Raw genomic sequence first — 27,475 nt, 5'->3', positions numbered from 1 at the left:
TACAAAAATACTGATTATGTTGTAGACGCTTATTCATTATTCATCACAAATCATTGGTGTGGCCCAGAATAATGGACAATAACAAAAAGATAATATTCAAAACTAATTTTATTTACTGTTCATCCTCGATAGGTGAACATGTAATAAATAATAAAATACAAGTAAGTATATCAAACTACTTACACATTTTCATAAATATTTCTGACTGGGTCAAAAATATCTTTGATAAAAAACAGTCACAGATAAAATAAAGATTTCAAGTATTACACACAACATTAATGCATTACATTATATTATTATATTAATTTGTTGGGTGGAGGGAAAGGAGAGTGTCTCTTCCCTCGAATGTTGTCCTCAAAAATAGATAACAATTTTTAATTCTATTTTTGGGATTGTATATAGCCCAGTATCGTTTGTACACAGTGCAGTATATTTTACCAAAAACTACATTATCAGATCCCTAACTTTGACCAGCCAAGTGGCTACAACATGTCACAAAAATGTCACTGCTATTTAATTAGATTACATTGTACTAAATTACATATTTCCAAACAATGACAGTAATCTGGGGTCCTGGAGCGTTTTTTTTTAAGTTATACTTCTTTTGGCGCGTTTGGGAAATCAGATCAGAGTGTATTTTTGGCGTGTGACATTTAACACATAATTTATTTTTTCACATGAAAAAAAAACACTTGACTGGATTCGAACCACAGATTGTTCGGTTATCAGCCGAACGCACTACCTTTACGCCACAGTATGATACTGCAATTGTGACGATTATACAGTATAATATTATAGTTTAGAATTGTTCTGTTGCCTAGGCAGCGAATTTATTATTGTCGGCCATTTGCAATTCCTTACGTAAACAAACTATTAAACGTCAGAGTGGCAGTTGGTATTTAAAAATAAAAACAACGAGAAACCATTATATAATTTAGTAATATAAATTAAAGTGTATAGAAATAAACCAACGGCGTTCCAATAAGCAGTCCTTTTTCGTGAGTGTAATTTAACAAGATAATTAAGAGCTAGTCAAAGAACCTAGTTTATCACAAGTTTTGTTACGCCAAAGAAGTATAACTTCTAACGCGCGTACATAAGTACACACACCAATTTTTTTTTTGTTTTTGTTTCACCGGCTGACCTTTAACAATTACAATGATCAGTAAGCAATATAATACATATATTAAGAGGTTATACAATTCTTAAATAGCAGGAATATAGACACTGAATTGGACCACTGCACAATTTGTTGGAAATGTATAAAAGTTAAACTAGCCTTGTTTTGTATTATATTATTAAATATCTAAATTACACTTTAACTATCATCTAATTTTATTATTATGCTTAGAGTACGCGTGTATACATACACCATGTCCATATAAACTATTTGTATGTGTAGCAAAACGCAGTTCATAATTAAGTATTGCATAACTATGTCTAGTAACAACAAAAATATTAAGTGCATTATAACAGCGTTTGAAGGATATGTCGATGAAAATTTTCTAAAAATGTAAATGTTCTGTTGGCAAGGCATGAGCATAATACTCTTCACTTATCACACTGGTCATTTACTGGACACAGGCAAAAACAATAATGTACACACAAAATATTCACTTGTCACATTCTAATTATATAAATAATGAGTATAGAAGTATATGATTTAGTCAACACTATTACGCATTATTATGTATTAATACTGTCAAACGCAGAAATGTTTATGCCTCAATAAATATACATATGAGCGGCCAAGTTAAATATTTCTACTTTTCAGTATTTTTATATTCGTAAAAAAAACAATAACTGCCTAGTCAAAAGTAGTAAAAAATAATTCTTGATTATAAACAGATTACATGGGAATCAGGAGGTATTACATGAACTTCTTGTCAGCTATTCAAAACATTAAGTGAGTTTTAAACCTAATTCTTCTTAAAATTTCACATTCCAATAAATACTGATAACCCTGTTTTGGCATGATTAACTTCATATACATATGATATTGAGTATACAGTGAATAATATGTACAAGCTAAGGAGTGTTAGGAGTCCATGAGAGTCTCGGAGTAGTAGTGCGGTGTACTCAAGTAGTCCAAAAGTCTCCTCGGAAGAGGAAGATTGTTTATCAGATCTCGCCGAACTACTTTTAAAATAACAAATCTGAAAAGATAAATAAAACTCTATTCAGTCAACTGCCAGGTATTTAATTGATTGTGTTTAAGACGCAGGTTTCCACACGTTGGTAATATTTTCATACATTTTCTTGCAAATTTTTTCCATGAATAATTAAAAAAGTCGTTAACGTGCAACAAAAGCTCTCAAAATAAAATTGGCGGTAGTGACCCACCTCGAACCTCGAATGTGCCAATTTTCCAGGTTGACGATTGACTTGTTTCTGAGAACAAACCCAAAATGAAACTGGGTGACATATTATCTCTTAAAGGTGTTTTAGTTTTCTACTCATTAGGTCTTGCAATATTATTTTCTATTATTTACCTGCACATGTGCTGTAAGCTTTGCACTCTCTTGAATCTCGAAACTGGATAAAGAAGCTGAACCCTCAAAAGGTGTTTTAGTTTTCTACTCATTAGGTCTTGCAATATTATTTTCTATTATTTACCTGCACATGTGCTGTAAGCTTTGCACTCTCTTGAATCTCGAAACTGGATAAAGAAGCTGAACCCTCATCGGACCCAGGACGGGTCGCAGGTTTAAAAAAAAGAGATATCGGCCACTCCGCGAAGTTTCAACCGCATTTTCAATAAACTCCACAATTGTGTGCGCCTTGAACATTGTACAACTCCCAAAACAAAAATTACCTGAAAGTTTAAATATTGTAAACTTAGGTAAATGAATGATTCATATACCATTTATATTTGAAATAAATTAATAAATTGCTTTCGTAATGATTGATTGAGATATAAAAAATTGACTGAATAAAAAAGATATCTAGAGAAGCGCTGTCCAACTGCCGGCCTGTAGCTTTACAGCAAATTTTTCATCAAACCCCCCTGATTGAAGATTGATAGAAGAAAATACCCAAAAATGAGAGATTTTGGACTTCAAATCATTTCTATGTTCGGAAGTACATATATCTGCGAGCGTGCCTTCTCTGGCATGAAATACATAAAATCAAAATATAGAAACACATTGAAGGACTCCACACTTGAAAATATAATAAGACTTGCCACAACAAATGTTGATATTGACATATAAGAAATTGTTGCTCAACAACTTAGGCCACAATGCTCACATTAAAAACTTATAAGTACGTATAAGTATAATCTTTGTTTTGTAAAAGTAATTATTAATTTATGATGAATAAAAATTTTTACAAAAAAAAATTAAATAACTTATAATATTATTGTTTTTATTATTTCTAGTTATGTGTTATTTTTTATTTATGAAAATAACTTTTGAATTGACATTAACTGACTTTTCATTTACCTATCCTCTTTGGCCCCAAAATGTTTGCTAAAGAAAAAATAGCCCGCGGCCTAAAAGAAGTTGGACAGCGCTGATCTAGAGACATGTTAATAAATAACCAAAGCAGCTTTTTTTAAGTAGGTATTACATAGATGAATCAAGATTAATTTATCTTTTATAAATATCTAACTGAAGGTCGCATAAGAAGCAAGTTAAAATGTGTAGGAAATAGTTATATATTTAATACAATCAATAAATTGTTCCTAGTTTGTCACAGCAAGAATATCTACGAACCGCCTGCAATACAACCATAAACACTTTACACAATTAAATTTCAAACCTTAAAATATGTGGAAATAAAATAGTAGCAATGTAGACGGGCAAGCTGAAGAATTCGCAGCATTGAAAAAATAAATAGCAACCGGTGTTAATTTATTATTGCCATCGCTAATTTCGAAACCATTCAATATTTTCATTCACAGCTATTTTCACTTGGTGTTTGACATTATTGTAGAAAACAGATAATATCCAGTTATGCTCCTTGATTAAATATACTCAGATTTTTTACACAGAAACTAATTGAAAACATTTTAGGGTGCTGTGTCATGTGGTATAATTAAAACTAGGTGGCCGAGTTTAAACGCGGACAGCAGGATGTTGAGGACCCTTGCAGCGGAATGCCATCAACAACAGTAAATCCAGAAAGACAGTCATGAACTTTGTTTCACGAGATTGTCGAATTACTGATATGGAGATTGCAGCTAAAAAAGATCACATATGAACAAGTGGAATTCAAATTAACTCTGGAATTACAGTTGTCAAAACTCGGTGAGTGCCAAGTGTTCCGACAACTATATTTTACGCTAATCCTTGTATAACAATTATGTATTATTTCAATTACAACCATATTTAACACATTGATCGCCAACTAGTTTTACATAAAATAGTTAAAAAATGATTATTCGTTTCTAAGGTATTATTTGATAGGTTATGAAAGAATATAATGTTTTTTTCATTTTGATGATTTTTTACGTAAATATTGGTTTTTATGATGTGCCGGCCTCATGTGTCCGTCGCGGCGCCAACAAGTTAATTTATTATATTGCGCCAGGCCGGCCATTTCGCTGGTCACCTGTCCATATGTGTTGACGAGAGCATGGTGCCATTTCGAGGTCGAATTATATTTAGATAGTATAATAAACAGAAAAGGCACAAATACGGAATAAAAATTTTCAAATTGTCTAGTATAATACCTGGACACACATAAACTGGAAATATACGTATACATTATAATGTAATCACATTTGTAATTCCATTTTTTTATTATTTACATAATTTTTATGATCTATTTAATTTTTATTTTTATATCAATAAAAACACATTTACAATTTAAAAGGAAAACTTTTTATTTCATTATGTACATTCTTTACATTAGTGAGCCTATCTTTCGTTACTTTGAAGAAATATTCTCAGGCCAAGTGGCAGTAATATACAGAAGGGCCATGCCGGTCACCACGTATTGAAAAATTCACTGCGTGCGTGCCTGCCGGCGCTGTAGAACAACTCTAAGGTAGGTCTTCTTTGCCGGTCACCGGTGACCCCCTTAAAGTAATCCAATGCCGGTCACCAGTGACCCCCATGACGATCAACGTGTTAAAGTATACACTTAGTTGTGATTTCATAAAATAACAAATGGACTGGATTATTTCTTTTATTTCCACAAATTTTATAAAAGCTTTCAGCATGAAAAGAATTATTAATTAAAATTATTATAAATATATCGTCAGTATACTGGCAGAAAACGTTAAGTCAAAATTTAGCTGTTTTGACCTAATAATGCAACTTGATAGATTTTAACACGCTCTATCGTCTGGAAAAACAAGCTCATTCATATTCCATTTATTGTTTTCGTAATATAAAGATGTCAATACGAATTAAGTTAATTATGTTCGCATTTCTTACTGGAAAATAACTATAAGTACGCTTAAGGTTTTATGACTGTAGAGATTTAATATTTCTATAGCTGCACAAAAACGTCAACGTGACTTATATCTTTTTGGCTGTACACATTTATGCCACTGCTCGGCTATTTGTACCAACTTAACTAAATTGCGTACGTCACCCGCGCATTCTACTCATCGATTGACAGTTGATTTTATATGCATCAGGCAGTTTTGAGCGCAAATAAGATTTTATTTTGGGAAATATTGACAGCAATGCACCAAAGAAACGGAGGCTTCGAATTGCTGAAGGTAGAGCGCGTGTCATTCGTAATTATGTATTTCTAGGAAGAAATAAAGATTTTTTGGCCATGTGTCGTAGTACCTAACATTATACCTCCAGAACTACATCCGTGGTGTGAAAATTTGCCTACTTCAACTTCATTGGATAGGACGTCATTACCTGAGCCATCGGAATTTGATTCTGATGTGGAAGAGGAATAACTTTTATGTAATTTATCTCAATTCGTGTAAAATTAAATGTGGCTAACATAATTAACTATTACGTATATGTTTTTTTTTATAAAATAGATCATAGGTAGGTAGGTACTTAACTCTTGTTTCAATATTTTTGGAAACAAATTAATAAACAAAATACTATGTAATTCCCATTTTTATTTTTATCCTCTCCTCTAAATACACGTAATTGACATAATTAATTAGGTATTGATTGTATGAAAAAAATTATAAAGACTATTTTAATTTGAAATTAAAATACCAATGATACACAAAAAAGTCATCAAAGTAGATATTTTTTCATAATAATGTCAAACAGAAGTACCTCTATTTCTGTGTAAATTTCTAATTTATATAAAATTGCAAGTAAAAAAATCCATTTCTATAATAATTAGGAGTCCTGTATATTACTAGCCAACTACCTATAACATTTAACCTATTGCCACTCCATTGACTCCAAAAGTGTACTGGTATTATTATTATTACAAAAAATACTTGCTTATACTTGAATTGAATTCTTACATGATTAATGCATTTCATAGAGTGGTTTGTTTAATAAATAATGATTTAGGTGAAAAAATAGAGAGCTCCAAACTTCTTGATTTTAGAAAAAGTCGATTTTCTCAAAACAAGGATTTTTCACTTATAGCTTTCTGCCAGTATACCGACGATATTACCTGATCGACACAAGTACCTACAAATGCAAAACACTTGATGAAATCCTTTCAATTGGTTTGTAATTTCTTTGGAGGGTTTATTAGAACAAAACAGAAAAACAAGGGAGTCGACGGGTAGCAAAAACTGCTATGAAAATTTTGCAAAACCTCCTTTGAATAGTGTTAAAATCCCTTTTTATAATTTGCGTTACATTTCCTTGCAAATTGGGGTACTTACCATCATCGTTTTATGTCAGTTAATATGAGAAAATAAAATTATAGTTATTATATAGACGTAGTAGGTATGAAATAAAAGCCATTTTTTCTAAGTAGAAAAAGTTGCCAGAGCGAGTTTTGTGACTCAACGACTCAAGGCACAATTTCCAATAATACTGTAGTGAAGATATCTACTTTATAATAAAAACTGTGTCCATACTATTCTATCATGGCTGCAGAATTATGAATTCCCCAGCATTATATTTCAACCCTGCTTAAGCTAAAAACACTTCATACAGCGCTATAAAATGGTAGCCAAGACATGTTAGTTTTAGAATAGGTATCTATATTTCTCCGAAATTCTTCAAAATCTCAGGTGATAGGTAATATGGCACAAAGGACTGCTGTTGTATGAAGTATTTACTTTCTCGAAAATTTAACTACTCATTTTGTAAACCTCGATATGCACAGATAGAGCATTTAAAGGGTAGTAAGATAATTTAGGCATCTACTTTATTTCTTATCAATTTATTCTATTTTATTGTCTCTTTGATATATGCAACTACTAACAATTTGATTGGTTAACTGCCCAGATTTCGGTTAGCGCAGTCACCCGATTTAGAAGGTCTAATTGGCGACCCATCCACCTTATTCACTTAACAGGTTTCGACCTCTTTGCTAACCTCAAAATTCATCTCTGCGCCAAAAAAAATCTCAAAGATGCCATCATAATAATATGTAGATCAATATTTTGAAGAATTTAGTCTTTCTGTAAAACTGCAATACCAGCTTTGGAACATCCTTGAAAAGTGCACTTGGCAAATAAATATATTTCCAACCATACTCTAGTGCAGCAACTTTTCTTTTCAAAAGGCCCAAATTAGATACCAAAAAGTTTTTGAGGGGACATTTATGAACATAAATGTAAACTTATTCATTTTTCGAAATATAAAAAATATTATGGCTGGCTCACAGAAAATCGCTGTATACACATCACTGCTGTAATATATTTAATTTCTAGCCTGTCCTCTTATAAATGCGATTTCGCTTGCCTGAAATATATTTCAATCTGATAAATCAAAAATATGTTTAGCAAAAAACAAAAGTAACGGAATTATAAAAATAATTTCCTAGCTTCAGTGCAAATTGTAAAAAGCATTCAATTGTTAAAATCAGTATAACCCACACCTTTTGGAGAAACTTTAAAGAATGTGCATATATTTTAAACTACTTTAAAAAGTTTAATATGAAGTGTAACAAAGGATAGTGTAATTAAGGATTCGCTTAGCAAAATAAACTAATAATAGATAGTAAACCAAATCAACAGGCTTCACATTAATTGAAATGTTAATCAACAAAAAGTAATTGCAATAAGTAGTAAATACAAGAAACTCATACCCTGGTCATGTTCGATTCGCACATGACGCATTCCATTCAGTTTGAAGGTTAAAGTGAATATGTAATGATCATCACTGCTATCTCGCACGATGAATGATCCGTCAGGTTCATCTGACAAAATTCGTTCAGCTGCTTCAACTGAAATTGGCCCCCAGTACCACCCGTACTGGAGGATATATAATTAAGATAATTTCGTATCATATGAAATACAATAATATAAGTGCTTGTAGGAAAAATCATGAAATACTTACATCTTTGACTTTCTGTATAGAGGTGGTGAAATCAATGGGCGTATCAGTCGCAACGAGACGTCCGGAAGTTGACACGTCAGACTGGGGCAAAGGCGGCAGTGCGCGTCTTGCCCCCAAAACCCCCCGCCCTGAACTGGACCCTGGTCCTCGAGATTGTTCATCATTTTCATTTCCCTCGGTAGAACGAACTCTTCTAAGTTTAAAGAAATTGCACAAAGTCTGTTTCAAATTTTTTACGGGTGATTTTTTCGAGCGAGTTTGTTTTACGGTTGAGTCAAGTTTTATTTCTTCGCTTATTTCTTTAAGTTGAATCACGTCTTTGGGTTTTTTCAAATTTTTAACACTGATGCTAAACGAATTCTTTTTGTTTTTTCTTAAATTATTATCACTTTCAATATTATTTTTAGAAACCCCGTCCGATTCTCCTTCGGTAAAATTATACCTTACATTATTATTATTGTTGATATTATTGCTACTATTGCTGGATTTTGTTTTAGTTTTCCCACTTTTCAGAGTATGAAGGTTGGTTTTACTTTCTGACTCACTTGAACTTGAATAAAGCGCATGAAGATATTTTCTCACTTCTTGCAATGTCATGTGCATAGGCTCAGTTACAACAGGTAATGAATTCTCATTCGATGATGTGCCGGGTATGCTATGTCTTTTAATTTCTTCATCTTGTGTGGATTCACTAGTTTTAACACTAGCTCTAGGGAGTTTGGTAGGTCTCTTATCCGGCGGCGGGCTCACGATGGATTGGCAGATACTTCTCCCTCTATTACGGTAATCTCTCTGAAGTCTTTTATTACGCAACCGAGCGACCCGCGACGGTCTGACAGTGTCAATAGGGACAGCGTAAATGTCACTATCAAAGGGAACATTATACATATCTGCAATGTCGGAAGCAGTGACTGACAATGTATCATGTGATATTGCTTGCGTTATGAAACTAGAATCATCAGTCTGGGGCTGGGTGGTTAAGGAATTGTGGCTGCTCGACAGCCTCGAAGTCAGGGAACTGCGAGACACAGGCCGCACAGTTATATGACAAGGACTTAGGTGTATTAATCTTGGACTTGCATATCGCTTCATACAGTGTTGTTTATCACAACACATCTTGTGGCAAACTATAGCTGCATCTCCAAGCATGGACATTGATAGCTTAGTCACACGGCTATCACCCTTCTCCAATATTTGACCTTTCCGCTCATCAGAACTATTAGAATGCTTACTTGATGTTGGGCTATCCTGCAAAATTAAAATACCAATAAAATATATTAATTCAAATGGTTTTAAGTAATATGTTCACTATAAAATATTTAATTATTCAACTACACAATATTGAAAGTTTTTAATAAAACTTCTTTCCGATTTTACTGCTACAAATCAATATTATACAAGTATCAGTATTTGAATAGTAAAACATTTAAGAACCACTATAAAAATATAACTATATTGTGTTGCTTTTTTAACTGAGATGGCCAAAGGAGTATCAGTTTTCCAAAATTGATTATAAAATAATCAAACCTGAAATTGTGGTGGAGGATCTATCGCTGGTATAAGGATCTTGCCGGGCCCTTTTTTAACTGTATTAAAATTATCAGCACACATTCGCTCTGAGGCATCTTGAGAATCATATAGTGACAAAGACTTCTCGTCATAGTCACTTTCTTGGAGCTAAAATGAAAAAAGTTAACTTCAGACTAATTTATTCACCAAATAAAAGTCACTTTCATCATATAGGCATTGAGCTTTGTGTGGCAGATTAACTTAGAGATAATCAAAAGAAAATATAATCCATACTACATTGATCAATCTTAACTAAATTAATTACATTAGCACCTCGATTATACACATTTTCGATTACCACGATTTCATTATAATCACCTTTGTATAAGCATCAGAAAAAGGCATGGATGAATGGTGTGAAAAAATGAATCGAGAAATTGTTAAGTACATTTGTAAAAAATAACAAAAAACTTTTTTGAAAGAACATTAAAAATACCAAAAAGTAATGTCAAAAAATTTGTAGCCGTAAAATTGTTGCCAGCCGAATTTGAAAGTAAGCCAGCTTACAGAACTAAACTTGTCTCGAGTGCAACATGTCAAATATGTCGATATGATTTTATTGGTATTCACAAAAAACATATAGCTAAATTTACCGCCGCACACCACATGATTGGAACCCCTTAGTTTGAAAAAAACAGCTGTTGTCTATCTTGAATATCTAAAGTATAACAGTTTCTGGAAAATATGATTTAAGACATGCTTACTTCATTGTGTACTTGTATCTTAATAGGATTTCTAGGATGATTAAGGTAAATGTACCAATTTCCGTCACTGCTCTAATTATCGGCAATTTTAGAAGAAATTCCAAAAAATAAGAATGGCAGGACTTCTATGGCTGTAAGAATGTGTTATCCAAAATCCACATTTCTTATGCGATAGAAAGAGATAAAGTTTTTGCTTCGTGCTTGTAAGTACTTAATCGATTGTTTCCTGCCACATGTCGAGTGATTTAGATGTACTGGGATATTTGAGGCGAAAGTAAGTAAATAAGTAAGTAAACATTTCGAATATCTAGTGTTAAGCATTTTCAAACGTTTTTTAAACTGAAGTATCAGATGTAAGGTTATATTTTAATATTTAATTTGTTTTTTTGCCTAAAGTGTAAAATATTTTGCGTGTTTTTTGGTTAGTTTATCTAAAAATCAAGTAAATTTTGCTTCCGGTAATTGGCACCGATACGATTTGCACTTGTTCTTATTATCGGCAAAAAGCCAATAGGTACAAGCAAACAAACTTTTAAAAGCGCGTTATTGTTGGATAGAAATTAAACAATTTAATATTTTAAAATCTTTTTAAATTATTTAAATATTAATTAACCTCCTGGCTAATTTTCGGCACACCAAATTTATATCAGGAGAATCAGAAATAATCTTTTAAAATTGAATAATTACTTTAAAAATTCAGTGTGCCGTAATGTGCCGGTAATAAGGGATGTCGTTCATTATGCAAAAATATTAAATACTGTTATTAAATTATTTTTATTTACACAAGTAGAAGAGATTTTAGGAAGAAATGCTGTTCCTTCTTAATTTAAAACTTTTTAAAATCTATATATATAAAACAAAGTCGGGTTAGTTGCACCATTTATAACTCAAGAACGGCTGGACCGATTTTTATAATCTTTGATTTGTTGGATTTGTCTCCGCCCGGAATAGCAGAATAACTATTAAAATATCAGATAAATCGCGGGAAAAAAAATTATGAAGACAATTCATTTTCTCATACATTTTGAACAATGAATCTCGCGCATTCGAAAATAAAAGAAAATCACAAAAAATTTAAATCCGTATACAACGCCATCTCTGATACATGACAGAAAGAATAAACAAGAAACAAACAAACAAATGAAAGGCGTTGTGTGCATTATCTATCCTTTGACAGTTGATTCAGTTTAGCCTCAGATCCCAAAAGACTTTGTTGTAGACTCCGGCAAATTTTGGAGAAAGTTGTCCTGTCTGAATCTTTTTTACTTCTTCGACAGTACAACAGACAACATTGACCAGTTTCTTTTCGATTTGCCAAAGCGATCCGTTTGCACGAACGTTGTTCTACTCGGAGATGCCACGTTTATTACACTTGGAACGCTTCATCGAAGAAATGTCAACGTCGGAAGCAAGGCGATGCGGTTCCTGATCATCCGGATATGCATTCTACTGATGCTCTTGGTCGTATTTACACAGTTCATCCGAAGAATGGCGAATGATTCAACTTGCGGTTGTTGCTGGTAAATGTTCGTGGGCCGACATCATTTGAATCACTTCGAACTGTCAAGTGTAGTGTGCCCAACATTTCGTGCTGCATGTCAAAAGCTCAATTTGCTTGAAAATGATACTCATTGGGACATGACAATCGCTAAAGCATTTGTTTCTGCATCTCCAAGTCAGATACGCACATTATTTGCTATCATTATTTCGACATGCTTCCCATCGAATCCACCTGAACTGTAGAACAACTACAAGGATGACATGTCAGAAGACATTTTACATTGAATTCGTGTCATTTCAGGGAATCCCGATCTCGAGGTGAATAAGGAGATACATAACCAGATTTTCCTTTTGATCGAAGACATGTGTTACCTCATGTGCGGCAGTTTGTTAGTCAAGTCAGGAATGCCAATGCCACATCGTGGAGTGAATTACGCTTCCAATCTAGAATTGGAACGTGAACGTGAATATGATCGAGATGCATTGAACTGATTAGTTCGAACGAATGTACCAATGTTGAACCCCCAACAGAAGGTAGTGGACGATACGTTAATGAAGGTAATTGTTGATGGAAATGGTGGCTTATTTTTCCTCAATGCGCCCAGTGGAACTGGGAAGACATTCCACATGTCATTGATTTTGGCCACTGTTCGTGCGAGATCCGAAATTGCTGTAACAGTTGCTTCTTCTGGGATAGCGGTCACGTTGCTAGAAGGATGCCGAACGGCTCATTCAGCGTTGAAATTGCCGGTAAACCTTCAAACGACCGAAAAAATGACATGCAATATTGCGAAACATTCAGCAATGGCCAAAGTTTTGGTAGCAAGTAAAATCATCACCTGGGATGAATGTAGAATGGCGCACAAACGCGCATTGTGAGAGATGTTTTGGAGGCGCAATGATTCTACTATCTGGCGATTTCCGCCAAACACTACCAGTCATTCCAAGATCGACCGCTGCCGATGAAATAAACGCTTGCCTCAAATCATTGACTCTGTGGCGCTATGTGAAGAACCTTCAGCTGACGACAAACATGCGAGTTACATTGCTAAACGATCCATATGCCGAAGATTTCTCTAAGCAATTTCTGACTATCGGTAACGGCCGTGTTCCTGTCGACGAATCGAACGGATTGATTTCGTTTCCGCTAAATTTTTGCAATTTCGTGTCAACAATTGGTTGAGTGAACGAGCAATTCATGCGGCAAAGAACAAAGATGTGGATCACTTAAACTTCACAATTCAAAATGAAATCGTTGGTCTACTGCATTCCTTCAAATATATCGACTGTGTAAGTGCTCGGCCGTAGTAATTTGGCGGGCGCGGTGCGGCGGCGTCTTGCGAAACTCAAACGTATAACCGTGTGTATTATGCCCGAAAAAAGACACTGTCTACGAACATTTTACACATGGTTATATGTTTGAGTTTCGCAAGATGCCGGCGCGCCACCCCCGCGCGACCACTTCGTTCTTGCACTAACAAACGAAGACGAAGCAACCAACTAGCCAACTGAATTTTTAAACTCATTGGATCTTCCTGGCTTGCCACCGCACAATTTACAACTGAAGGTCGGCTCGGTAGTCATCATGCTTCGAAATCTGAACCAACCAAAACTATGTAATCCATTTCATTTTTATTTGATTTTTGCACATTTATTGAACTTAATTCATTTTGAGTTTTCATTTTAACTTAATAAAAAAAATGAATTTAATTCAGCTAATAAGTTAACACAAGATTATTGATTCAGCTAGTAAGATATAAATTATAGTTTACTTTATAAAATACGATTACAATGTATGCCGATAATAAGCATGAAGGGTGCCGATAATTGAAACATTTTTATTTTAAGGATGAAGAAGGTACGATAATTATACAGCCGGCAGTCGCTTCAAGATGCAATTGAAGCTGTTAAACAAGGAATGGCCACAATGGCAGCTACCAAAAAATTTGGAGTGCCCAGATCCACAATCCAGGATAAGGTTCTAGGCAAATTATCATTGGACAAAAAGAGTGGACCACCAACAATATTGACCGCAAAAGAGGAGCAACTGATTGTTGAATGGATTCACCATATGGGAAAAATTGGCTTTCCAGTAACGAAAGCCCAACTAATAGAGTGTAGCCTTATTGCTGAAAGAGCTAAAAAAGGCAAATTGCTTCACTGGTGGCATACCTGGAAGACATTGGTGCGAACTATCTTTGAAGAGGCATCCAACTATAACAACAAGGGTCTCCCAACATTTTTTCATCCCATTAAAAGCTTATGGAAAACTTCGATCCTCAATTGGAAAATACAAAATAACAATTCAAAACTGCTGCGAGAAGATTTTGCTCCATTACTCATAACTTGTTTGGATCAAACAAAGAAGGAAACCATCAAAAACGTATTTAAAACAGGACTATACCATACTAAGTATATATTATATTGTAGCAAAGTATGAATGAAGAAAAATATAAATATTACTTACAAAGTAATTGCTGTACCTATATTTTTTAAACTTAAGTTTTCAGTTAAGTTTTTTTAACTTTATAGAAATTTCCTGTATAAGTTTAGTTGTGCCGATAATACGAACATAAGTTGCCGGAAATTATTGTCCGGCAACTTCATCTTGGCTACGTGGCAAATCTGTGAACTACAATCCCCTCCAGTACAGCTAATCGAACTTCCGGTTTCAAATTAGGAACGCCCCCAAATTATTCATTGCATTTTTGACACTTCGTATTGGACGCATCTATCAATTTACGTAATTTGAAGCTTTTTATATTCAAAAGATGTCTAAAACAATACGAATTAATGCTCGAATTATTATCAGAAAATTTTTGATTTATTGCGAAGAAGAAAAAGTGTCGTATTTAAAAGGCGAGCCTATACAATACTTTCAACAAGCCCATTTTACGGGTTCCTGTCATGTCAGGTATGTCAAAATTCAGTGTTGTAATACTAGAAATATTTCCCCAAATACTGGAAATTATGTTTGTATATTATAAAGTTATGTGTATCGTAAACTATTTTATTAATATTTTTAGACGTATGATAATTAAATATAAATGATCATTAGTTAGTTGATGAATTGTCCTTGTATTTTTAAACCGATAAGAAGGTAGGTACATATTGTTTTAAAATTTATGTAAGGTGGATATAATTTAATTTATAGAAAATTATTTTCACAGTATGTGTTTCTACAACAATTTTACTAAAAATACGATATAAAGACATTTGTAAATTATAAAACATGTGATTGGGTCATCAATATAATATTGAATATGTTATATCTTTTACTTCTACTTTTTTAGTCTATTTCTATTTGTGTTCTAGTTATTTAATTAATAAATACCTGCAGCAATATTATCAGTTAATGTGGGTTCAATGATACATTTCCTTCCAAATTCAATAATTACGCTGTATTAATTAACCTAATATAATAGTAATAATTAAGAGGTGAAATTATTTGAAAAAAAAATTCTATTGATATTTATTGAACAATAATTAGACTTATAAATTAATGTACTTATAAACTTACTGAGAATAGAATTGATATAAACTTAAAACCTAATTTCGCGGGATATGTTTTCTCAAAAAATGACAACACTGAAATATTCTATTCGCGACAAGGGCGACTTCCTGTTTTCGCCTAAATAATGTTGTCGTACAGTAGTACCTAAATTTAATTCAGGTGCCGATAATACAATTGGCCTTATGTTGTTAAAACATAAAAAAAAAAATATTAAACTGAGCCTATTATTTTAATCCCATGACCACATTTTCCTACTGGTGCCGATAATTGGTACATTTACCTTAGTTGTTAATCATTTTTTTTGTTGAACCAATGTTATTCAAACACACATGAATAAAAAATTCAATTGTCCTATTCAAACCAGTGGTGATTCAATTTCATCATATAAAGTCATTACATTACATGACGACATTGTAATGTAAATTAAAATAATTTAACAAATTTTATATCTAGTGATATGGCGAATGCTTGAAAAACAATATTGTATTATTTTAAGATGAAGACCAGATGAAACAAAATGGTAACATGCCATCCAATTTTGTGGGACTTCAAATATTATCTAACACTATTATTATCCTACGGCTTTTTCCGTTTTGGCGAGCGATTGTGTGTCTTATTCGACATTTCCGATAGGTTTAAAAAAAAAATGCACTACCGAAACGTTCTTCATTTGAATCGGAACTGTATGGAATATGATAATTTACCTTCCTTATTTTGAATTTTTGCAATGTATTTGATTAGTCCTTAATAATTTACCATTGGCGCGAAACTATTTTTTACAACGCATTACGCATTGGATTATTTTTTTTAACCATTTGCAATGCTGAATATATCATTTCCAAAATGGCGACTATGCTACACTCTCGTCATGTCATAATATACCTTTGTATTACAAGACGTGATTTATTTAGGTTTTGGTGATTTTTCGATATGGATACTATTCTCAATCAGTGATTTGGCGAATTATTTATGTTTTAGTGAATTTTTAATCTGGATATTATTCTCAATCAAGTGATTTGGTGTGATCTTTTGACAGTACACGCAAAACATAATATTACACGTTCAGTAGATGATGCTCCGATGTTAAATCAAATTAATAGATGTGTACCTACATTATATTAAAACACTATACTTATCCTAATAAGACATACAATCGTTTGAAGTTGTTAAACATACGCCATTTTATTTATATTCTGTCATTAACGGGGGAACCTCGAAAGATTTATTAGACAATATAATAGAGCTAATGCCTTTGCTTTGTTTGGAGCAAATTTCAAAAGTATTCCAGGTAAAGGTACATATTGCTTAAGGGTGTCCAGGGAAGTATCCATTTCACATCAATTTGAAAGCTGTATATTTATGATACAGATGAAGGAGTCAAGCTGCGCATGTGTCACTTCTAATTTAAGTTGTGAAGCAAATATTATGTGTACCTACTGTTGATGAAGTAATACGACAGGTAAGTCCATATGCCGATCAATATAAAAAACTTAAGGAAGCTATTATAGACGAAGTTGAAGCGCGAATTGCTGCAAACGGTGGAGAGTGTAGAGATAATCAACTTCTCTTTGCGCGGTCAACAATAGATGACCAGGGAAAGTATAATGCTCCCACCAGCACCAATGAAGTGGCTTATTATATATGTAGCAATTATGAAGGTTCATTATTTCACAAGATAGATGTACCTAGCTGTTTTTTCAAAAAAATCGGTGTGTGTACTTATGTAGGAGTGTTAGAAGTTATCTTCTTTGGTGTAACAAAACAAAAAATAACAAAACAAAATATTATTGCAGAATGTACCTACTTTGGAAGAAAAAAATCTCAAAACCTGTGTTTGAAAAATTTAGCAAACCACTATTTCGACCATCTTTGCTTAAACAGAAGACTGTACAACTATTTTCGTTAACTATAATAATTTATTACAAATCAAAAGTAAAACATAGCCTTAACTGAAACGTGATATTGGCTTTTGTGAAGAAACATAATAATTATTATTGTCTTCAATTATTATAAACCGCTAATAAATAAATTGACATGGGATATAGCATATTCCATGTCGTATTACGACAAATATTATCCTAAACCGTAAAAATATGTATTTTTGTGTATGAAGTGTCTAAATATTGTGAATTTACAACATACCATTATTTGAACTATTTACCAACTCAACATTCACAAAATTTATTAATTTATTGAAATATAATTTTACTCATAAATAATACTTACATAAATATAGCCTTAAATCTTGATACATAACCTTTACAATGAAAAATTAATAGTTAGTAAAAGTTTTATGAACATAAATTACTTAATAGTGTATAGTTGTCTCCATATTTTTATTATGGCACAATATTGGTTATGTTTACAACACGTGCTGTTTACTTGGTTGTAGGTATTAGACGACGCATGTATGGTTGAGACCGAAATGAAAAATGAATAATCATAATAAAAGTTGCAACATTCAGTCTTTACCTAAGCGCCCCAAACCACAGCTGAAAATTATAAACCTCCAGCATTTAGAACACCTGAACGTCGCTGAGCAAAATAAATTATGTCGCATCGGCGGACAAAACTTCCGTTCCATGCAAAATTAATGTGTTAAATTTGCGCGTGCAACTTTGTCACATGCCAAAAATACACTCTGATCTGTTTTCCCGCCTAAAAAAGTATAACTTAGATTTACTTAAAAAGTAAAAAAAACAAGGTCCGCACGCATAAGCATGTTATCTAAACATTTAGATTTTATGATGTTTCCACTTTTGTTTCCCCATGGAGAATTTGGATGGAGTCCTGGCTTAAAACATCATTCTGGTTTTATTATTATGACATTATTTTAGTGCAACACTTGACGTACATTATTTTTTTTACAGTCACACCAGTACGATACCAATACACTAAGGCAGGGACTCTGAGCTGATTTCATTTCTGGTATTATATTTTTTAGACCAGTGTTCCCCAATCGGTGGTCCGCAGCCCGGTGCCGGGCCACAAACAGTATGCCAAATTTCAAGAAATTCGCCATGCAAAAATATTAAATATAGGATTTTTTTTGCCTGCACGTTTACTTGTATTTTTAGTTATTGTTAAATAATAATAATTGGTAGGATGATGAGACACGATGGTTTTACAGAGATTTGCAAAAGATATAATCCGTCTCATATTTACCGCCTATTCATATATATTTTTTGTTTTATCTACAATTTATTTTTTCCATCCGTTTCTAGTGGTTACAAACATATTTACTTTAAAATTATTTCAGTTACATTTTTGAATTGAAAGGTAACACGCGCTTGGTTATTCGTCTTTTCCGGAATAATTTTCTCATCAATTGCAAGTTAAAATCTTCCATTTTTTAAATTCGCTGCACCGATCGTTTGTTAATACAGTTTTGTGTATTTCGGAAAACTACGTATTGTGCCATTTGAAACATTTTTTGGACGAGGAATGCATGAGTAAACTCGCATATATGGCGGACATATTTAGTCTACTTAATACTTAATCTTTCTCTCCAGGGGTTTTCTACAAATATTTTTAAACTGAGAAATAAGGTCGATGCATTTAAAAAGAAGCTAGTTCTTTGGGATTGTCGCGTATAAATGGAGGATTTAGAAATGTTTCCACTTATGCAAGAATTTTTAATTGCTGCTGACGTCGACAGGAAAGGTGTTTTAAATGTAATAAGTCAACACTTGAAGGCATTGGTACTAAAATTTAATCACTATTATTCCGAAAATGAGAATCCTCGTAAAGGAAATCTTTGGATTAATAATCCCTTCATGGAGGACATCATTTCATGTACTCTTACGAGTAGAGAAAAAGAACTATTAATAGAGTTGTCTTCGGATGTCACTCTGATATCCAGACACAAAATATTAACATTGCCTCAGTTTTGGATATCAGTGGAAGATGAATATCCATCTTTAAGCTGTAAAGAAATAAATTTATTAATGTCATTTTCAACAACCTATTCATGCGAAAAATCATTTTCGTCCATGTCCTCAAAAAAATCGAAACAAAAGAATAGACTGGACGTGAATGCAGCACTTCGTCTGTCAGAGACAGCACTGCAGCCAAGAATACCCAATATATTATCAAAGATGTAACAGAAAGGTTTCGCATTATTTTGTTGAAAATAACCCATTGTTTTTGTTAAATTTTAATTGTATCAGACTGTTATATGTATATTTGTTATTTATAGTTATGTCCATTTGTCACAATATAAGATTAAAAAAAAATTACATAAAAAACCATTTTTATTTCAGTATTAGTGGTCCGCGAAATTTTTTTCCTTTTTTTACCGGTCCGCAGGTGTATAAAGGTTGGGGAACACTGTTTTAGATCATGAAAAATAATATATAATATGTATTTGTCAGGTCCAAGATTCGAACCTGGCCCCACAACATTATAAGCTGACGTGTTAGCTCAGTCATCGTGGACACTCAGTCATCATGGCCTTAAAAAAACCTGAATCAATCCAACGCTTGATGAAGGTCTGTTCAAGCAGAGTAATTTCATTCCTTTCGGGCTTACACATCTACGTTCATATGTTATCAAATTTGTTATAATATACACCTACCTATCCAATTCATTATTATTATCACTATCATCCTGGATCAATCTACTGTTAGATGAAATTTTCTCCAACCTAATTCTATTTATATGGTAATGCCTATAGTAATTACGGTGAGTATGTAGGTACATATTAATATATAACATATTTTGTGATACGTTGTCTTGACTTTCAAATTATGTATTAAGTTATGTAGAATAATAATATTATGCACTATTCTCCTCAGGCTTTCGAACTGTCTTTGATAGTACCGATCAGTGTTACATTTCAAACTGTTTGAAATCGGACCCACTGAGGTAAATTTATTTATTACAAATATTGAGGTCAATTCTCTTTCCCCAATTAAGAAATGTGGTGATAAAATAACTATTTTCACTCCTAAGCAGAGCATTTCAAAGTACACAGGGAAGTTTTCATAAAACCTCTTTGGGTAAATAGTCGTTAGCCATTTTTCAAACTGTCAAGTGGAAAACTACGCACCATCAATGGATATAATTTTTTATTAGATTTTCTTCACAATTTTATTGAAATCCAACACCATGTTATTAGGATAACAAGCTGTCTGCAAGACCTAGCGAGACAGACTGGCGAGAACCAGCTGGCTCAGCTAGTTATAGATTAATACTGATCCACTATTCTAAATAATAATATATAAGTTATAATAGGTACATACCTATGTACATATTTTTCTAAATTAAACTATTTGTTTTTCTAAGTATTTTTTTAATGATATATTACGATTTATTAATTGAACTTGCGTTCATGTGATAGAACTCAATTAAAATGGTTTTGAAACAAGGTTATTTTTGTTTCAAAACCATTAGGATGATGATTGTCTAATGGGGCTAAACGCATGCATGCATAATGTTGTATTATTATGTCCATTTAGAATTTAATACAATAAATATAGTTGGGGGAAAATATAATAAAGGAATTATTTATTCGATTGAACAATAGTGAATAATTAAAACGTTGTGATATTTACCTCGGAGGTGATGGGAAGCCATCCACTAACAGAATCGCTAGACACTGATCCACTGGTAACAATTAACCCACTGTCTTCACTCAGCAAAGGAGCCTCTGAATGCGTGGAAAATGATGGTGGTGACTCCATTTCCACGGCATCCTTGCCTATAATGTCAAAATAACATTTAGCAATGAAGTTACACTTTCACGGAACTCATGTCACTGATTACCTGTAAACGGAATATACCTGAATAAATAATAATACGACTATACTATCACTCCGTCCAACTGTAGAAGATAATTCTTATCATTAATAACCAATATAACCCACAAAATACAACAAATTTCCTGGAATTAAAAATAATCAAAGATAAAAATACGCGCTGTCAAAAAACATCTCACCTTCTATAGACCAAGCCAAACTTCAACATTATCTATGGTTACTAGAGACCAGTGCTGCCATCTTTTCAAAGTGGAATTATAGTACAGAGCCTCTAAAATTATAGTATTTGGGGAAAAAATATAGTATGCGTTGTCATCTGTGTCGCTGAGTTTCAAAACCCCCTATAATACCTTTTCATTTTGTTGAGAAAATCAATAAAAACTTCTCAGTTTATGGATAAAGGGATTATCGATGTTTTTCTTTTTTTGCCCAAAGATAGATCATTTTTGGAAATATTTTGCATACCTATTTATGTTGTATTCTAGTCCACTGATTAAATAAAAGACTTAAATGTTTGGTTATAGCTGGTTTTGTAAGTAACATAGTGTTATAGCGGTTTTTAAAATACCCATTGAAGGTTATACTGCCGTACTAAGCACAGAGGCCGTAACTGACGTATTTAGGTATTTTCATGTTTTTAGATATTTGGATTCTGCAGAGTTTTTGTATAAGATCGGTGAATAAATCCAAGCCGTAACTGCTATAGTTACGGAGAAATCAAGGGTTTTAATAGCCGTATCTACGGAGTTTGAGAAATAAACTCGATAAATACTAAGCGATTTGGTTGTAACTATCATTTACTAAGGCATATTAGCCGTATCTGACATATATATGGCTAATATCAATACATATTAATTATAATAATAATAACATAAATCAAATTTTCAAGGTATGTAAACAAATCTTAAACCAAAATTAACTATTATAGGCAAATAAAATAAATAAAAAGTTCCCCAGTATTAGCAGGAAAAGTAAAATAATATGAAAGCTCAGATCTCCCACTTGCCTAAAATGCAGATACGGCCTCTGTGCCTAGTACGGCAGTATAGCGTATTTTGTTAGGAAAACTTTTGACAACTTAAAGTCGGAATCTTCCATTGGTGGCGCGTGTTAGGAGGATGAAAAAGAGTTATATATTTTTATTTAATAAACGTTTTATTTATTTAAAATTAGTATTATAAGTAGGTACGTATTCTAAAATAGCAGTTTAAAATGAAAAAAAACATTGTCATTTTGTTCCTATATTACATATACAAAAATTTAAGGAAATCTTTAATATAAAGACATAGGTAAATAAAAATTAGGAATCATTAAAAATTATTAAAAAATGTTACAATTTTTCATTGTTCAGTAAAAAGAATTCTATTAAAAATACAATGCAATTTACATAAAAACACTGTATGTATAGCATATTTTATCGTTCTCACAAAAACAATATAAAATAAAATATATAGGTACATTGGTTTTAAAAAATATGAGTGACGCGGTACTCTCATAATTTGACTGCAAACATGTTTCATTCATTTATTTTATATTTCACTTGAGTAAATTAATTGTTTACCTTCTTTATTTTTCATAACATTTTTTGACGATACATGTAAATAAGTGAGTCAAATAATCTGTCACCGCGCTGAGCCAGAGCATCACCACTTGAACTTGAATGTGAAAGGTATTTGTTATACTTATAAGAAGTAACTAAGTTATTATATGTAATAATAATAATGATAAATTATAAAACATTTCACAGTACCTACACATTGATAATATATAAGTGCAGTTTGTGAATGGTGCCATTGAAAAATGATTATAAAAATAAAATTATTATTATAAATAATTATAAAAATATATTAGAGAAAAGAACAGTTTTAACCAGTTCTTAATTGAGTTACACGCCACTGGAAATTCAGATGATGACTCGCGCATTTTTAACACATTTATGTCTAATTTAACTTACCGTTTACGGCGTATTTCGTTGAATTTCCAAGATTTTGGATGGCTCAACCTCTTTCAAGCTTTATTAAGTGGACATTTAACCATATTTATAAGTTCGTCACACATTTTAAGACTATAAATCGAAAGAATAACAAATCAACAAAACAGCACTCTTACCGCAACTCATGACATAAATGTACTGGCGGCCATTTTGCATTTCGTCTGATTCTCGCTTCTTATTGGTCAGTTGTGTTATAGGGGATTTTGAAAGTAACACATAGTGTTATAGCGTGAATTGATTGACACATTGATTTTCTTTCATAAATGACAGTCAATCATAGCGGACTTTGAAAGAGACAATAAAATTTTCATGTAGAGATTTTAATTACGAATCCATTGATATATATCTCAATTATTTCAAAAAGGTGTTATAGCGGGTTTTGAAACTCAGCGACACAATTGTTGAAAATGTATAGGTTTTTTGTTTCTCAGAAAAAAATAACGGAGAATTTGAGAAACTCCGAGACCCTTTTTATTCCCGACCAAAAATACTTACCGAATAATTCAAGAAATTTCATTTTAAACCAAAATTCAGGGGAATTTTTTACGTTTTTCGATCAATTTTTGTTCCAAGTTCTCCAAATCTTCTTATATTACGCAATTATAGTACTTTGTACCAATTTATAGAACGAAAATATCGAAATTTTAGTACTTTTTACATATTTTTTCCTATATTAAAAATTATAGTATTTGGGGCGTACTATACCTTTTTTATATCGTACATAGTACGCGGACCAATATTATAGTACAAATACTATAATTATAGTATGGTTGGCAACACTGCTAGAGACAGAGACATAGATAATAAGTAATAACTAGAGATGTGCTGAACCAAAGATCGATTTAATTTATATTATGTAGTCATCTCTTGTCACCAAATTATAGTAGGTACGCGATCCAATAAATTATAGCATTTCAACGTTGTCTTCGATAATAATGTAAAAGTTTTTTTCCTCACAAAAAATAACCGGTAATTTGAGAAATTGAGAGGTCCTTTTTTATTTACTTCTTCCGGCCAAAAAATGTTTTGGGCTGAATTTAAAAAGTTAACATTTTTTTCTCGGTTCCTTTTCCTCTTTCAGGAAATTATAGTACTATTACCAAAGAGATTGGACTCCTCCCTTCCTTGGAGTCTTCAATCTCTTTGACTATTACCCTCCTTTCACACTACACGGTTTTGGTCGTCACGGCAGAAAATCTAACGGTCAACATCCGAAACGGCTCCCTTTTCTCACATAATATGGTTTATGCACGGGTTTTTGCCGTCACGACCCACGAGCAGTGTTTCCATATCTACTGAAATTTCAGTAGACATACTGATATTTTTGGCAATATACTGAATCTACTGATATTTCGTTGTTCCAAAAAATTTGTAAGTAAAGTGATAATTATGAAGTCCGCGTGAATTATTTTTGAACTTTCACAATTTAGTCAAAAAATGAGTCGACTGCAAAAGATCGAGCATCGGCTGCTGGCATATAAAATATAGCGGTAGTTTTTAAATATTGTTTCTCACTTATTTATCGGATTCGTATCACCATAAGTATGTTGTTATAAGTTGTTCTTATTTTTTAGATTCCCTAGAGATGCTGTTAATCAAGAGAGATGGATTGATATAATAAGAAGGTCCTCTGGTAGTGTTCCCATTCATAGGTTGAAGAGAATGCTCCCAGCACAATTTTGAAAGACGTTTCTTGTTCGCTACGCCACGGTATATACCTGAAAGGGTGTTGAGACGTGGTGAGTGGTGGAGGAGAAAGCATGTATTCATAAATTTCTAATTCTTTTTTCCCCCGATATAATCATTAATGTTTCGATATTTAACATTAAGAATAAACCGATTTTTATCATAATGGGTCTATTTTTATAACCTTTATACCTAGGTTGTGTTATTTTTGTGTTTAATTATATTTTTAGATTATAGAAAGAGCAGTCATCATCTCTGTTTGAATCTTTTTAAATAGGCTCTCAAGGCCGGTTCAGACTGGTCGAGTGGCGAGTGATTCAGTTACCACTAAATGATTTAGTAACTGAAAAGTGTCCGAACACAGTACATCTGTGAGTGACGTGTCAAAATGAACAAAGCACAACGTAACAAACCAAAAATAAATAATGAATTCAACGAATAACCCACAAAGTTTAAGAATAAATCGAGGGTATACTGACAGAACACATTGTTTCAGTTTTTGCTGTTTTTAATGCCAAAATGTATACAATTTTACGCTCTACGTTCTGGTAAAACGCACAAAGGCATAGGATATAATGGTGAGAAAATAGAAACATTATTAAATCATATTGTTATTTTTTCATTCTGATAGAAAGCATGATAATGACCTAATGCGTTCTGCGTATACAAAATACAGGACTTGTAACATGTCGTTATTGTGTTTCCCATAAAGGTTAGTCTTTATAATGTGGAAAACATGTTTTTAAATCAGAAAAAAATCTATGTGGGAGAACGCTTTGAAAAAACAATTAAAGTCCTTTTTGCGATTATCTCAGAACTTGTTTTAATGAGTTAATGCTTTCTGTCAGTATACCCTCGAAATATTCTTTTAATTGAAATTTGTATAATTAAAAATAAAATAAGTTAATAACTTTATATATTAGAAGAATGGGTGGAAAAAATTCTACGACAACTAATGAACTTGTGTTGTCTCGTATTCGCTACTCGACTGAAAAAATGGATCGACTCGACTAAATGATGTTACTAAATTACCCGACTAAATTTGTCTGTTTATACATGTTTAGTTAGTTACTAAATTACCTGACCGGTTCAAACCGGCCTTCAGTGCTCTGTGGACTCTTGTCATGTAATCATGTATTTGTGTAGATTTTGGTGAATATTGTATACATAGTAATTAAAATAAAACACAATAATATTATGTGATACTGATTTCCCATAATTTAATAATCATGATGACCGGTTTCGTTTATGTTAAATTGTATGGTTCGAATATTGTGTTTTATTTCAATTACTACAATGTTTATGAATACTGCCATAAGTGATTTAAATAATTTGACAAATTCAGCGGTGAAACCTATGACCAGTGTGTCGTTGTCATTAGTGTGCACCTATTCATCAGTAGTAATATCGTAAGTATTATCTTCTTATTTCCCGTAAGTTACCTGACAAGTGTGCTCTTTTTCACTGATCTCCACAGCTTACCTCTTTCCAAAAGTCACCCTTCGCCACTGCTATCCACTATGGCAAAGTGTCGCAAAAATGCCCCGATCAGTGCTCCGTAATATTATGATATTTATGTAAAAATACAAAAATCGTTAAAAATACCGAAATACCCTTAATTTTACCGCGGAATACCATTTTAAGAACATTAATGTAGAACACACCAATCAGACTGCCCTTAACCTTCGCGATATGTAGGGGGTCAGCCAAACATCCTGACCCTGGGGCCACGCCCTACATAGCAACCATTTGCTGCTATTACCCTTTTATTTCTTTAGTGAAACATTATGTTTTAATAAATAATCATTTTATTGTTGAAATAACACTGCTGCAGAGTAGTTCTTTATTATGGAAACTTCTACTACTATTTCTCTGTACCCGGTTGCGCTCCAGCATCAGAGCAGAGAACAAGCATAAGGTCGCGCCACTTCCTTCAGTCCATTGCCACATTTTGCGCTTCCTACCATGTGAGACCTGCAGCACATCGCTTTAGTAGCAGCACTGTAAAGCAGTGGTTTCCAAACTTTGTGTTGTTTGTATAAAAAAAATATAACCTTGGCGCCTCCCCCCCCTTAATGTCATTAATAATAATAGACACCTTTTTAAATAGTTAAAAATGTACAAATACAAATATAATATATAAAAATAAGCAAGTTGTTATAATTTAAATTAATTTGTTTTTCATGCGATGAATGTGCTTGTTAGTACAAAGTGCTCTTTTTCTACCAAACGGGATTGATATTTGGATTTCATTGCAGCTAATGCAAAAAATCCCCTTTCGCATAAATATGATGTTACGAATGTTAGCAGTACTTTACTTACAACTTGCATTGCTTTCTTGACAAAGTATT

The 27,475-nt window shown here is 32.7% G+C and overlaps 1 protein-coding gene across 2 annotated transcripts; it reads right to left on the bottom strand.

Annotated features, from left to right (window-relative positions):
• Positions 1 to 1,133: 1,133 nt before the first annotated feature.
• On the bottom strand, positions 1,134 to 21,654 carry LOC147079577 (uncharacterized). 2 transcript variants are annotated; one of them, XM_085942150.1, is made up of 7 exons: positions 21,625 to 21,654; positions 21,242 to 21,387; positions 9,927 to 10,076; positions 8,400 to 9,647; positions 8,149 to 8,314; positions 2,617 to 2,815; positions 1,134 to 2,156 (listed from the first exon to the last, which is right to left on the bottom strand). In XM_085942150.1, the coding sequence occupies exons 2-7, from the start codon at positions 21,368 to 21,370 to the stop codon at positions 2,039 to 2,041; spliced, it is 2,010 nt and encodes a 669-aa protein (XP_085798276.1). In that variant the 5' UTR covers positions 21,371 to 21,387; positions 21,625 to 21,654; the 3' UTR covers positions 1,134 to 2,038. The 2 variants fall into 2 exon arrangements, with proteins under 2 accessions (XP_085798276.1, XP_085798269.1); XM_085942143.1 differs by having other exon boundaries at positions 21,470 to 21,631.
• Between the last annotated feature and the right edge of the window lie 5,821 nt (positions 21,655 to 27,475).

The sequence above is a fragment of the Rhyacophila brunnea genome, unplaced genomic scaffold, assembly GCF_057557595.1.
Source record: "Rhyacophila brunnea isolate RB1 unplaced genomic scaffold, BYU_Rbru_1.0 scaffold_1, whole genome shotgun sequence".
Lineage (NCBI taxonomy): Eukaryota > Metazoa > Arthropoda > Insecta > Trichoptera > Rhyacophilidae > Rhyacophila > Rhyacophila brunnea.
This window is presented reverse-complemented; position numbering and strand designations above follow the sequence as displayed.